Genomic DNA, 16,740 nt, shown 5'->3' on the forward strand with positions numbered 1-16,740 from the left:
AAGAGAAAAAATAAGTAAAATTGTATAAAGAGAAAAATCGTCAGATAAAAATCTTTGATTAGAAGAAATTCGAAAGAATGTATTGTAATTCTTCACTGTGAAAAGTCACAGATACTTCACTTTGTGAAATTCAAAATTCAGGAAGCATAATATGTTTCTATTTGAGTGGGGAAAAAAAAAAGTAAAATACAATTTCCCTGGCAGTAGAACGTGTCCATGCATAATATTTTAAACACTTTCACGGAAATTTTTATATAGAGGATAACTTTTATCTGAAATGATCTTGATAGAATTGGATAAAATATAATCTTAGAAAATATATATTTCTTTCCTCTTCTTTATATATATATGTTTTTAAAGTATATTTAATTAACTCAAAATATAAGCAATAAGTAATTGTAAAAGTGAAACTTTGCAGTTGTTTTGAACATTGTTTTTCTTTTCTTTTTTTTATATTAATCCCTAACAAATATGAAATGATCATGGCTTATGTCTTAAGATATACTGTGAAGTTTATCTGAAGTGAGATGCTCCCATAGGTAATTCCATCTAAAGTGAGATTCCTATCAATTTGTTGTTTTCCCAATGGAAAGGGGGGCCATCAATTGAGAAATAACGTTTTAACTCCAACGGGACATCAAAAACAAGGCATTCTTTCTAGAAACGCTTCAGGTATCTTGATTAATTTTTGCAAGATTCTTCAATGAATGTTTCATTTGTAGCTTGTTTTTTTCCTTCCCCTCCTCCGTTCTATTTTGCTTTTGAGAATTTGATGAAAAATCTTAATATAAAAATTGAAGTTAAATTCATGCAGAAACTTATTTAATTTATTATTTATTATATATATAATAAAAAAATCAGAAAATTAAATTTATTATTTTATATTTTTTAAATTATTATTAATCTTTATTAGCGTATTATGGGAAATTCCCGTTACAAGGGGGAAATCATAGAAAAGCGGAACAATAATAAATATGGCTGTACAATTTTGTATTATTTCTAAGTTACAATTTATATCAATTAACTCTATGATTCGCTTTCTATGTTTTTACTTACATTCTCAGACATTTTAATATATTTATTGAAAAAGTTATATAGCCTAATTAACACTGTTGCACTTATTTGAAATAAGTTGTTATAGAATTTCGTGATTGATTTACTGTTAGACAGGACAGTAATACCAAATTGATTTCTGATCTCTGTACATTCCTTACATACACAAATTATATGATAAATCGAGATTTGTTCTTTACATAAGTTACACAAATTGTTTTTAATATTCAGATAATTCTGATTAACTATTACATAAAAACTATTCAGTCGGAGTTGCATGTAAAATCTTTTCATCGCGAATGGAATGGGAAAATGCAAATAAACAGACGAAGGAGGGAAAATTAGATTATCAATATACCAGGGATGAAATTTAGAGTTCTGTAGTTTATCCATTTCTTGCTGGATTGAGTTATTAAACATGTTTTCTATTAGAATGGAGTACCCAAAATTCCAATCTGCTTCCGTATTATTAAATAGTATAGGTGATATTCCATATTTTGCCAACATTCGACAAAATTTATTATACCAATTATTTACGTAATTTTCCTTTGTCTCAGTTAGACTCTTAAGTTTTTTTAATATAATATCTATCCAAATATTATGACTATTTGTCAATCTCTTATAGAATTTTAGAATTCTTACTACCAAATAAGACTCTAGTTGTAATCGATTTGTATCATGCCGGATCGCATATCCGGGTACAGCTCTGTCTAAGCCATATATTTTCCTTATGTATAATAATTGAATTTTTTCCAGTCGGGATATCCAGTCCATGCCCCATATTGGAAAGCCATAACATATTGAGTTTATGACTATTGTTGAAAAGAGCTGCATTTGTTTCTGTATAGAGTTTATTCTTATTTTAATTAATAAGTGAATAAGGTTATTAATTAATTTGTGTGCTTTGTTCCATATATATTGCGCATGAGCTTCAAAAGATAATGTTGAAGATAAACTAATTCCCAGGTACGAAATCTCCTCGACTACTTTTAGTTTCTCATTTAAAAGGTAAAAATTATAATCTTGTCTAGACAGTCTTCCACCCCTTCGGAATATCTGAACATACGTTTTGTTTGGATTAATTTTTAAACCTAGTTGTAAGAAGTATTTCTGCATTAAATTAATTTTTCTCTGTAGACCCATTTTAGTGTTCGAAATTAACACAATGTCGTCTGCATATTGAATTGAATGAATTAGCTGATTCTCTATCAAAATCCCATCCTCTTCTTTATTAAATTGCCCATTAATGTCGTAAATCATAAAATTGAATAAGTGAGGCGACAGTGGATCACCCTGCAGAAGACCACCATAAATATCAAATGGTGGGTATACATTTTTTCCACATTTAATTGTAACGGAGTAATGACCAAATAAAAACTTTATAGCCTTAATAAACAAAGTATCTGCACCATGATTTTTTAGTTTATCACATAATGTTCCTATTGAAACCGAGTCAAAAGCCTTTTCTAGGTCCAAATAAACTGTATATAATTTGTGTCTTTTTCTGGATAAATGGATTTGAATGATTGAGATTAATGTAAATAATGCTGTTTCTGTTCCACTCTTTTTAGTAAATGCAAATTGGGAGTCTGAAATCAGGGAATTTGCTTCCAACCATTGAATAAATCTTGTCGCCAAGATTGATGTAAAAATCTTCCTTAATGAAGAGAGAATTGCGATAGGTCTGTAGTTGCTAGGATTTAATTCATCGCCTTTTTTAAATATCATTCGGAAATATGACGAGCACCATGACTCAGGGTAAATACTGTTTTCATACATATAATTAAAACTAAGTGCTAACAATTCAGCCGTATCAAATGGTAATCTTTTTAAAAAACTATTTGGAATGGAATCAGGTCCCACAGCAGTAGTTTCTTTTAATTTTTTAATAATGTTTACTATTTCTAGAGCCTGAATTGGCGAATCCAATACACCCTCATTTCTGTTCATTGTATCCTGTCCTGATTCTAGAGTATTATTTATATTATTTGCCTTCCTTTTTCCAAAAAATTCAAACCATTTTTCAAATCCAACAAACACTTGCTTTTCCTCCTTTATCCTCGGTCGATATTTTTTAACTGTTGACCAGAAAAAATTATTGTTTTTCTCAGTAAGTAATTTTTGATTAATCGTATTAAAATATTTCTTTTTCTTCGCCTTTATAAGATTATTATATCCTTTTCTTGAATCTATATATTCCTTTAGTTGTTCTCTTAATCGATGTTTACGAAATAATACCAATGCATGTTCTTTTTTTCTCTTTGCTCTATAACACTCCATATCAAACCATTCTTGCTTAAATTTATATTTCTTCTTATTTAAGTTTTTAATTTTATGACAATTCGGTTCTATAATATAGTCTTTAAAAATTTTTATTAAAGAATTGTATATTTCTCCAATCTGTACTCTATGGATTAGTTTGATTCTTTCTCCTATTTCACTTTCGTATTTTCTAATGTTAAATCTACATTTCATCTCTTGTAAGTTCTCTTTTATATTTTTCTTTTCGCACAATAATAGGTTAGGCAGGTCTTCTCCTATAATTAGTTGTAAAGGGAAGTGATCGGATTGGTCGTTATCTAACACCTTAAATTCAATACAATGGTCCAATATAAATTCTGAACATATTATATAATCTATGACCGATGCTCCTCTTGGAGACAAAAAGGTATGTCTGCCAGGATAATCCTCTATAGTACGACCATTTAGTATGTATAAATCGTGACTTTTGGCAAGTTTAAGTAACAAGTTTCCTTTTTTATTACTTCCTGTGTCAGAGCTACTTCTTATATTGTAAATTATTCGGTTATTTCCTTTATAATATGAATCGTTGAGATTTCCAATTCTGGCGTTAAAATCGCCTATAATTAGCCATAATGGAGTAAAATGTAACCAGTTCGATAAAATCTTTTCAATTTCTTGATAAGGACTTTGAAGCGTTTCATAAGGCGGAATATAATTGACTATTATTGCCAGATATCTTTCGGCGAAATTACTAAGTTTTTTTGTTTCCAATTTGATCAAAGAAAATATTAAATATGAACTTGTATAAGAGTAAATCAAGCTCCCCAAAGTTTTATTCATTATTAACATAATTCCACCTTTAGGCCTGCCTACACCAGGATTTTTTAAAGCAGGGACCATTATGTAATCAAAAGTCTGTAAAATTTGTATGTCGTTTGTGGTTAATTTATTAACCCAAGTTTCTTCTATACCTATTATATCATACTTCTCCATCATCTTTTTTAAATAAGTTGAAGAAAACTTATTTCTGAATCCTTGGACATTCCAAGTGAGTATTCTAATTCCAGACTCTTTCATATATTCCATTTTAGATTTATCGCACTTACTGCTATTATTATTAAAAACATTAGTATTATTGGGTAAATTTAGTAATTGAAATTTACATCTAAAAAAGTTTTAGCATCCACTAGGCAGTTATTTGTAAAACTATATGTAATTTTCATGTTTTTATAAATGATATAGTCATTTCTTAGTAAAATCTGGACACCTTTTTTCTTAGCCTCTATATAATATGGAAGAATTTTGGCTCTACGATCTCTTGTTTCTTGGGTAAAGTCAGATGACATGCGCAAATTATTATATGGCTCTTCCAATGAAACTTTTTTATAATTATAAAAATAAGATATTATTTGATTCTTCCTTTGAACATTAGTTAAAGAAATTTTTAGAATAGTAGGTTTTTCCTTTTTAATTATATAAATGTCTTTAATTTCTTCTAATTTAAAGTCTGTTATTTTTAAGGTCTTCTGAATAAATTTAACTAGGCTTTCTTTTATAATTGTACTTTCTTCTATTGGGTATCCGAATAACATTAAGTTAGCTTGCTTAATTATATTTAAAGTGTTATTTACCATATATTGCTGGGCTTCCATTTTTCTGTCAAGGTCAGGAACCATCGCCTCAAGTTGATTTACTTTCTGCTCCAACAGGCCAAACTTTGTTTTGAATTCCTTTAACTCCTGGTGAATTAAACTTATTTCGGATTTAAGTTCCAGAATTTGTTCAGTTATGGATTTATGAGAAGCTTGTACAAGTTTTGACAGTTGTTCTATGCTGGTTGTTATCGGATTATCATCTCTCTCCCTCACTTCACCATAGATTTCCAACATAGACTCCTTTTCCTTTTCTCTCTCATTTTCATGTGTTATTTCCGTCCCTTCCTTCTCCTTGGATGATGTATGTTGTCTACGGAGCATTGTATCCACACAAGCTGCTTTAGACATCTTAACTGTACTTGTACTTCTAGTCAATGGCGGTCGTCCTCTCTTTGGCGGAGAATGTGACAATGGACCTGGGTTTTGTTCTATCCCAGCCATTATCAGCTTTATCCGTATAATTATTAATAAATATACCTGAATTAGCCACAAATTTAACGATAAAAGTTTCTTTTTTTCATACCAAAAAAGCTCCGACTTAATTTTCACCCTCATGGTTAAACGCCTGGAGCGCCCCCAAAATTTTTAAATTTTGGAAATTGCTTTAATTTACTTTCAAAACTCTGTTGAAATTTGTTATAATGAGAGGAAATATATGTATATATATTAATTTTTTATTAAATAAAATAATTTACTCAGATGTATATCGAATATTTTATTGTTAAATTTTCAAAGTATATTCTTATAATTAATTTATTCTAAATATTAAAAAAAATAGACTGTAGATGTGAAGAATCTTTCAGTTTTCTCGTCTTTCTTTCCATGTTTACAGCGGAATTTTTTCCAACATTTATATTAATTTAATGCGTATTTAAGCAGATTTATTTCTAATTTAAAATTTTTAAATTTTAAGGATTAATATATACATATTAAAAAAATAGATTGCTTTAAATAATTTAAAAATATTTAGAAACGTTCTTAATTTATGAACCTTTTTTCTCCTTTAATTTAAATGCTGAAAATTAAACAGAATATTTTAAAAATAAATAAACGAATAAATAAGAAATTTCATTAAAATTTTATAAACTATTTTTTTACAAAAATTTTAATAAAATTAATGTAATAGTTTATATATATATTATAATATATATATATTTCTCCTTATTTATATTTTATTAAAAATCAATTTATTCCATTAATTTCTATTTAAAATTACAAAATTTTAAATTAAAATTTAAAAAAAATAATGTTTTATAATCTAGAAATTAGAAAATAATTCTTTCATATCAATCATTCATATTTTATTCACTCGTTTATTCTTCTTTAGTTATTTTTTTCCAAAGTAAACAAGAAATTTTAATTCATTTTCCTTTGAAAAATGTATAATTTTTTTCCTTTTGGGTATACATAATCTTCGTCTTTCTTTTAAATACGAAATTAAAAAAATACAGAAACTTTTCTTTATCTTTAACTAGATGAAATTAACATATATATATATATATATATGTATATTTACACGTGGTTTTTTAATTACGTTCTTCATTTTCTTAATACGCGTAATTGAATAAAAATAGATTTTTTTAAAGTAGAATAATCTGTTAAAATTGATAGGGGAAAAAATGTAAATATTATATACTTTAAAAGTACATTCAACCCAATTTTATAAACCGAGTAGATAAGCTGAAACAGTATACAAAGAAAGAAAAAAAAAGGAGGCATTTCTTATTTTGCATTTTAAACAGAAGATAGAAGACATTAATAGATTCTGCCATCTGAATGCTGATGGTAAACAACCGAGTTTAGCAGATAGTGTAGAAATATGGCTAGCAATCAGAAACTGAATGATGAATAATTCAGGATACACGCTATACAGTACCAAAACAGTACACGATCTGTACGTCTAGACTATAAGGGGCAAAACGTTTCCTAAACTGGAAAGAAAGAATATTTTGTAATTTAGGTAATCAATCATCTTTCAGAATAAAGAAAAGACAGCACCTTAAGCTATATTTCTCCAAGGGCAGAATCTTTAAAGATTGGTCTTCTTTGGATGGACAGTCCAAACAATGAAGATTTCTTTTTACCTTTTTTTTTTTATTTCTTTATCCTTACAAACGAGAAGTTTCCGTCGGATGTACGATTTCATAACTTTACTTCAGTGTTTTTGACGGGGAGGACGATTCAAACTGACGTTTATATATAGGTAGATAGATAGATAGATATTTTATCTGGTCTTGTTTCTTTGGAAAATGTTTGATCATAAGACATACCTAGTATGGATTTATCGACTTGTGGAGAAAAATCACGTGGCCTGGCATTTATTCACTTATCTATATATATATTCGATAATGTAATAATAAGCGATGTGAAAGTTACCATACCAGAAAGTTCACGATATGGAAAAATCGCACAGGATCATTTATTATGTGTATTAATGATGCAAATTTTGCAACTTGATAATAGACCATTAAGTAAATTTATTGTTATTAATTTTTTTGCATGTTAAGGAATTTCCAATTTTTTTTTCTTTTTGAAAAAATGGAAAAATCTTTATTAATTAATATTAAGATAGCTTTGGAAATTTTATTTACCTCGTTTAGAAATTACCTTAAGAAATATTACAAAATTATATTTTAAGTGCGATTATATGATGGTTTATATATGTAAATTATCATTAGAGTATAAGTATAATTAATAAAATAACTTCTACATAACTGGGATGTTGCGAATAATTTATCAATCCGGTCACCAGTTAAAGATACGATTAAAGTAGACGGCACGTAATTAAATTTACAAAGGTCATGATTAATATTTATTCATTAATTTCATTTTTATAAATATAATTAAATATTTAAATATTTTTACCAGTTAAAGTACATTAAGTGTTTTCTAATTTTATCAGATTTCCCATTGATTTTATCTCTAAAATATAAAATCTTATAGCAAAAAGCATCATTCTTTTAACGTTTCAAGTAAAAATATCACTTGTAAATTATTGATACGTGCATTATATATAACACTTAAATTATTCTTACTATATTAAATCTAAATAAATTATTCAGATGTTATTATTGTTAAATTTATTCCCATAATAATTATTATAGCGGGCTACAGTTAATAATTTCTCTATCTTCTAACTTAATAGAGTCTTATATATTTAATATTCAAGCCATTCTACATTTATATATAAGCCTGTATCAATAATATATATTCAATATATATTCAATATATACATATAAACTTATAATTATATGTATATATATATATATATCATTATAACGTTGTGTTACTTATCAGAAAGTTTCGTAACGGTTATTTTATAGCTAAATTAACAATAAAGCTTCCTGTATTTTTATAATATAATAATTATAATTAAATTTTTAATTATATATATATTTTTTAATTTTGTAGAATTGTATCGAGCATTACTATTGGTTTTCTCGGTGGTTTACGTTTAAGAAATAATAAAAAATGAATAGAATTCAATTGATTTTCTTTAAAAAATTCGTTGATATTTATACAAATAAATTCACGATTTATTTTCCATTGTATTATATACATATATATGTAAATTATAAAGAAAACTATTACTTTTTTTATGTTTCCAATGCGGCATTTTACCCAGAAAACGATTTTTCGAAACATGTAAATTTAAAATAACATTTAATGTGTTGGATATTTAAAAAAGAATTCCTTACCTGATGCAGATGTTCCTATTCCATCTGCACTTTTTAAAATATCAATGAGGATTTGAAGACAACTCTTAAATTGTATGGGAAAAAAAGAGTTATTGATCGATATGATACATTTATATTTTAAACCTGTTTGTAAATCTTATTCTATCCGATCGATAGTTTAAAACGATTGAACCTTTTTCTTTTATTTTTATTTTTTTATGCATTGTAAAAGGTATAGAAGAAATTCCATACAAGGGTATTTATCTAAGATTTACGAGGAGAATAATATCGGTATATGTTCAATTGGTTTCTTACAGAATCCTAATAACAGCTTAAATTGATGGTTTGGGAATAAATCGATTGATTGATTTACAGTTTCACACTTTTGGTAGCGGTATTCTATCCAAGTTCAACCAGCCTGTGGTTGGTATTCTACACGATAAAGTAGAATCGACCAGAAAGAAAAGAGTGGAAATCGATCCCGGATCCTCCTGCTGACAAATCTTAAGATCTCACTCAGCTAACCAGTCAACGTTTACAGTATGAATTTCGCTTAAAGATCTCCAGTAAAGTGATCGTTGATGAATGTTATATGAAGCTAACGATCTTTTACTATAATTTTTTTTTTGTATAAATGTAAATATATGTAACTTATAACGTAGTAAATTTAAAATATAAATCACGTGTGCTCTACATTTATAATTGTAACCTATTAGATAATATATATAAACATAATAATAATATCATTCAATAAAACAATTTAGTTTTATGATACTTACAGACCAAAGAGAATTTTTTAATATGATATAAAATATTTTTGATATATATTTATACGTTTTTTATAAGCTTAAGAACATAATTAAAACATCAGCAAAGCAGACATTTATTTGGAAGCTTATATATTTACTCTACTTTATATTAAGATAATGTATGTTTTTGTAATGTTAAAAGTAACTTCTACTAGCATAGTTATTGTTAAGTACTTCGTCTATATATAATTTTATAAATAAATGATCTAAAAGTAACTCATGGGTGTATGAGAACAATTTCGTTAAGGGTTGAAGGAGAGTTGGATAAGGAAGAGGGTTGATTTACCAGAAATTTTACACAAGTATCAATTTTTAATTTGCCATCGGTAATAATTTGTTAACCTATTTGTTTTCTCTGTTTTTTTTTTTTTTTTGTCTTGCTTTTCCCAAATATAGGAGGGCAATTTCCTTGCTTTTCCCACTCGTATGCCTATGAAGTAACCTCTATTACTTCTTTATACAAAGTTGCAAGTACTACATTTTGCAATTTCTTAAAATTACATCCTTTAATTACTATTTTATAATATAAAAATACCTTTAACACTAATAGTATACACACAATTGTATAATTTTGTGACATTTATAAAATTAACAATTGCTTTTTTTTTGTATTTAAGATATTATATTACGCTTAATAAGTTTATAGTTTCGTATTATATAAATTAATTTGCATTAATTCAATATTATTTAAACTATTTATTCTAATTTTATAACACTAAAATCCTTAATTCTAATTTATAAATCATATTAAGTTTAAAATTAAAATTTTCTAATGGTTATTGTAACTTTAAATTGAAAATGTGAATGTTTATTGTGAATTTAAATTGTGTCTTTATAATGTTTATTGCAAGAATTAAAGCATTCTTATGCATATTCGAATTATTTGATGATTATTCTATTGTTTAAATGCATATTTTGCCGTTTTAACAAAGAATTTAACGTTTCAGAATAAGTCTTTTTTTTTAAATCTAGAAACACAAACTACAACAAATTACAATTTAAAAAGAATAATAAATAAGTGAATTTATTTTATTTAATGAACATAATTAAATAATACATTAAACGAATTTTATTAGTCATAATTTATTTATTTTTTTAAATTACTAAATTTATTTCCAGTGTCTTATTTAAAAAAAAATAATAAACCACGAACTATAAAAAGAAATTAAATTACGGTTTTCGTTTTAAATTTTTCAAAAAACGAGATATTTAAATTGAAATTTTGAAAATTTCTGTAATAAATAACAGGCTATAAAAATAATTTTTATATAAAAAAATAATATTTATAGTAAAGAAATTTTGTAAATAAAAGATGTAACAAAGATTACTAAATTGTAAGAGATGCGGGAGTTGAGCCTTATGAAAGAACAAAAGAATATCAAAATTGAACCGTATCTAATCTTGTAAATGAAAAAATATATATTTATATATAAATGTATATATATATACATTTTAAATAAAGGCACTTTATCTTTTTTTTTTATTTAAAAAAAAAAAAAATATACCATTTTGCGGATAGTTTTGTTGCTCAATGGATTACCCTATCAATCAACTTGAAATATCCCACTTCTTGGAAGTCTTCCACATCTTTTTAGTATACTATGCAAGTAGAAAATATTTTTCCATATTGCATTGTAATCGTGAAAATTTTAAAAACAAAAATCAATTTTTCTTCAACTCAAAACCATCCTATATATATATTTATATATTTAAGGAAGGTAAGAGGTAAGTAGAAGTGAGAAAACACTAAGTAAATTCTGCATAAAGTTTTAAAAAAAATAGAAAAATAATCGAATTTTTAATAGAAATTTCCAAAAACTTTTATTAATTTTTAAAATATGTAATTAATTATAGTAAAGGTCATTAATTTATTGAAAAATTTTAGTTAAAAAATTTATATATATATGTATATATATAACATATATGAAACTTTTTCCTTCTTCCTTTATAATTATCAAGACAAAAACAAACAAAAACAATCTTCTAAACCATTATTCTTAAATATAAATGAAGAGAAGTGTGCTTTTGATGGATTTTTAAGCATGTATCTTTATTTCGGTAGTCTCACCACGCCCTTTTCTCACTAATCCCGAAAGAAAAAAGACAAAAAACAAAACGTATGATTAATGAAACAGTAATCACGATAACATTAAATTACAATTATATATCTTTGTCTAGTAAGAAATTTAAAAATTAAATTCTAAATTTAGGCCTATATATAAAGTTAGCGTAATATAAAAAGGTTTCTGGTATTTAGGAAAATAATTGTTGTGTATTTTATAGTCTTTCAACATCCTTATCTCGTAGGAAATTTTAAACATTTCGTTTATTAATTATTAATTTATGAAATCCAGCAATGAGTTGTATAACTTTCCTAGCAAGAACTAAAATTGTATGTGGTGCTATCTATTATCAGATTTTATAAACGACTTTTTATGATTTATCGTTATAAAATGGCAAAATGTTTAATTTTGAGGATAGAGATGAGTATTATAAGAAGTAAAATTTTTCTTAAGTCCAATCCTACTCGAGATATGACACTTGACCTCCCTATCTCACCATCCTTTGACCTTTAACCACCAAAATTTAACATGATCAATCCTCCTAACACACAAATCTCCTTGCAAAATTTCAGAAATTTTCGACAAAAGGCGAAGAAGTTATTAAGTTTCAAAGTGGGTGAACAAAATCGTGCCCCCCACACAATAACATCCATACATATAGGGGGGAAAAAACCCCTGAATTTTTTGTATTTCTTAAGGTTTCAAGATGCCCCGAGTCCAAAAATGTAAAAATCTTGAGAGGGTCATTTTTTGACCGATTGCTGAAGATACTTTTCCCTCTTATATATAACACCGGAAAATTAAAATAAATTTAATATAAAATAGAAGAAGAAAATTCATTTCTAGTACTTTAAAAAAAAGAAATATTTCATATTTCTTTGATGGTATGTAATAATAGATAAGGGATATATAGGAAATTATATTTAACATGTTTTACTTTAGATAAACAGATCGGGAACACGTTTCAATTCAGTAAAATTTATGAACAGTTTACAATGGAAGAAAAACTAGACAGGATACAGAATTTATATTGCTTTATGACGATTTACAGATAGCAAAAGAACGAGTAGAAACGTGGCCATTTTCTCCACAGATGCTTGAAAGATATGAAATATACAAGATTAGATACAAGTAAACCATTAGTTTATTAAATATAAATATGTATATATATATATATATTTATTTATTTAATATATATATTTTTAAAAATATAAATCTATTAACCGAGTAAATAGATTGTCAAGCCAAGTAATTAAATTTGTCTGAGAATAACTGACAACGTGTTCTACGTTCAATTTGACTTTCCTTCAACAGCTCGAAAGATTGCCTTAAGCCAACTGTGTTTAAATGTCAAAATCACAAAGTCAGAACGACACCTAAAGTCCGACCGGTTGAATTTACTGTCAAAATTTCTCAGCCAAACTGAACACGGATCTAATGACGTCTGCAGATTTGTGTTCTACTTCTCAGTTAAGAAAGTAACTGCATCGTAAAAGTCACAGGAAGTGTAAATATGTTAGAAGAGTGGAAAACAAAACGACTTTTCTCAATCATTTATTTTAATGAATTATACTGAGACCAGCTGTTGTAGGAATTTCCCTTGCAGAAACTATTTAAACTGATGGTAGATATTACCCAATTTCTTTTTGAAGATTTAATTAAGCATACTTATCACTATATTTCTATTTAAAATGTTTTATGTAATAATACTTTATCGTGTCCGAATGAAGAAAAATGTCCGAATGTCACTAAAATATTCGTATAAAAATCAAAATTTTAGTTTGTTTTTTTAAAAAAAGTTCTGTAGAATAAGTCATTGGTGCAATTTACCAGATTTTTTTCTTAATATATTAAAAATATTTTTTATGTTAACTTTTTCTATAAAGATTTTATTAGACAAATTTAACTTACAACGCATAAATCTTCTAGAAATCAATTTATTTATTCAAGATTTATATTAGAAAATATAAAAGTCAATTGCTTACCTTTATAGTCAGCAGTTCTAATTGCCAAATTCATCATAGGAACTATATTATAACGTTGTTAATATTTATTTAGAAGATAAAATTTAACGAGCAAAAATTATTGTGCCATTGTCACAATACCGGGCTGCAATTTTTAATCATATTTTTTATTTATTTAATTTAAAATATATGTTCTCGATCTCAAATTAGTAGTGTTTTGCCCCTGTACATCATACTTTTCCTGACAACATCAGAGTCTTACCGGTCATCTATGTAACTCTTTTTTGGAGAAAAATTTTTCAATTGAAATTACGTGACTTTCGGTCTATACCGGACATTCGTATATAGTAAATCGGGGCCTCCTACCCTTATAATTTCTAAATCTAGTCTCGACGTTCATTCATCTAAAACCCTTCTCAAAATTAAGGAAGGGGAGACAATAGTGGAAATTTATAGGTCTACAATGTTTTTCAAATGGTAGCCCAATAAAATATTATATTTTAAATCTCTTTATGCAAATACATAAGCCCATAAATGGAAGAAATTCATTTTTAATGGTGCTAAACATAGCTCATCTTCAACATCTTTAGTGTGATTTATTAAAATAACAAAATTAAATTGAATATATTTTATAATTAAATTCAATTTATTAATAATAATTTTATAAATTAATAAATAAATTAATACTTTATATTAAATAATTTGATATTAAAAATATAAAATCTAAATCATTTAAACATTTTAAGTAAACTTTCGTAAATAATATAAGAAACAACGAAGTATAATACGATAATACACTAGTTTTATATAAGCTGCACAAAATAAATATTTTTACTATTATAATATTAAGCGAAGTAAACTATAACATTTATAACTAAAACAAAAATAAAATTGTAGAAACACAATATATAACATTTTAAATAATGAAGTAGTTTGAGTTCAGATACTAATGATTCTTTAAGAAACAAGAAATTGGATTCTAGTATTTTTATTTATTTATTTTTTTGGTATTTTAATATTGAATTTGTCTATCAAAACAACAACCATTACTGATATGTTGACCAGGAAGAACTGTTGCTTTTTTCCTGGCAGACATTGTATGTGATGGACTTCGTCATTCAAGCCAGTTTGCCACCAAAATCCAATCACCGATCTGCCTGGACGGTTTGAAAAGGAAGACGTTTTGATGTCACGTCTCCTAGATTGCTTTCCCACCCTTGGCTAGATGATAGATGATACTTGGCTAGATTTTCTCCCTTTTGCTAGATTCTGAAAGGGAAAGACGAGAAATCAACATATTTTTTCTCTTTCTTCTTTCATTATCCTCTAAGGATAGTCACCTAGCTTCCTTCCTGTCAAACTTTATCAATCGCGAGAGGAAATGTTGACGGTATAATAATACAGGTACCACTTTTCTGATAAGAAAGATGAGTAAATCATTTTATTATACTAAATAGATTATTAAATATGTATTATGTTATATTATAAAGAATCCTATGGCTATGATAAAAGTATTTTCGGGTTTTCTGCGCGCTTATTTTATTTTATTTTTTTTTAAATTTAAACCTTTATAAGCTGATAAATATTCAGCTTAGCAGCTTTTTTAAATACTTATTCTTTAGCGTTTATAATATATAAAATAGATATATATAATAGATATTAAATTATTTGTCAATGTATTCATCCATATGTCTACTTTTAAAATCATTTTAAGCAAAGAATATTTTTAAACATTTAATTAATTAATATCTAATTTTAAAGTAGAAGATAATTAATTAATTTTGTTTAATTTAAATTATTGTTAATAATTTATTAAAACTAAAAAGAACAATATTCCATAGATCAACACACAAAATTAAATTCGTGACCTTTAACTTGCATTCTGAATGGAGGTCGAGATAAAATTTAAACTCTCTGACCCTCCTTTACATGCTGATTTATGGAATATTATACTTTATAATCTTCATTATAATTGATCAACTTCAATTATGTTTATTTATATTTATTAAATAATGTGCAAAATATCTAAAAAATTAAATAAATATAAATTAATTAATTTAATTGATTAATACTTATTTTAAAATATAAGATAATAAGTTAATTTTTAAATTAGTAAGTGAATAATTTATTTATTTATATTAGAAGATGAAAATAAAATTTAAAAAATGAGTTGAAGATGAGATGTTTAGAAGATGATGATTAAGAAGACGATGAAGATGATTATTTATTTATATTACGAAGACGATCCCAAACACGAACAAATGAAATGTTAAATATATGTCATGTGCACATGATTGCATCTTTAAATGTGACATGTCTGAAAAGCAGCGAAGAAGATTTTAATTTTAAAAAATATATATTTCAACGTTTTTGTCATAAAATTAGATTTTCTATTTTGGAAAGTTGGAAAAAAAATTTTTGTTTCACAACTTTTCACAACTTTTCTACTGAAAAAAATATATACTTTTTTTTTCTTTTATAGTATTTTTCGTTCAGATATTCCTTTATTTTACCTTTGGTTAACTTTGTTTTGTAACGGTTTCGAACAACAATAGAGAAAAGCATATAAATTTCTTTGAGATATACTATATCTTTATTTTTTACAATAAATGTCAAGAAATCTTATTATATTACGTCTTTATCGAGTGACAAAAAGTATTTTTGTTATCGTTTCCTAGTTATTTATTATTGGTTTCAATTGCATGTTTGTTTAGACAATATTTTGTTTAAAGAATTATTTGGGGATATTTTTAAAAATATATATTAATTCTCTACGAAATTTCCTACTTTTATGTGGTTAAATGAAAGAAATATAAATAAATAAAAATATACTTCCAACTGGAGAGAACAATAGAAGACAATAACAATAGACAGAAGTACAATGGAAAAAAATAGTAATAATAAATCAGTTTAAATTAATGTAAATAATAAATTATGTATTTAAGATTACGAATTATTTTTTAAAGTCATTTAATATTAAATGTCAAAAATAATAAATAAATGATCGTGCATAAAAATAATAGGAATAAATCACTATATTTATTTAATTTAAAATGATTTTAATAATTTATAAATTTGGGTTATATAAGGTTATAATTAAATTGAAAATATATTTTATTTTTAGGTAAATAATAATAAATAATATAATTTAATTAACATAACAAAGAATTGTTACGAAATCTATTCAGTTTAGTAATTCATTGGCATATATTAAAATATATATTAAATTTTAAATTTAATTTATAAGTAATTTTAAATATAATATTAAGAAAATA

At 25.6% G+C, this 16,740-nt stretch overlaps 1 protein-coding gene across 1 annotated transcript; it reads right to left on the minus strand.

Annotated features, from left to right (window-relative positions):
- Positions 1–4,442: 4,442 nt before the first annotated feature.
- Positions 4,443–5,393, minus strand: LOC136989376 (uncharacterized). The gene has a single exon (XM_067287497.1). The coding sequence runs from the start codon at positions 5,391–5,393 to the stop codon at positions 4,443–4,445; it is 951 nt and encodes a 316-aa protein (XP_067143598.1).
- Positions 5,394–16,740: the final 11,347 nt, after the last annotated feature.

This window comes from Centruroides vittatus, unplaced genomic scaffold (assembly GCF_030686945.1).
Source record: "Centruroides vittatus isolate TY-2023 unplaced genomic scaffold, ASM3068694v2 scaffold_490, whole genome shotgun sequence".
NCBI classification, from domain to species: domain Eukaryota; kingdom Metazoa; phylum Arthropoda; class Arachnida; order Scorpiones; family Buthidae; genus Centruroides; species Centruroides vittatus.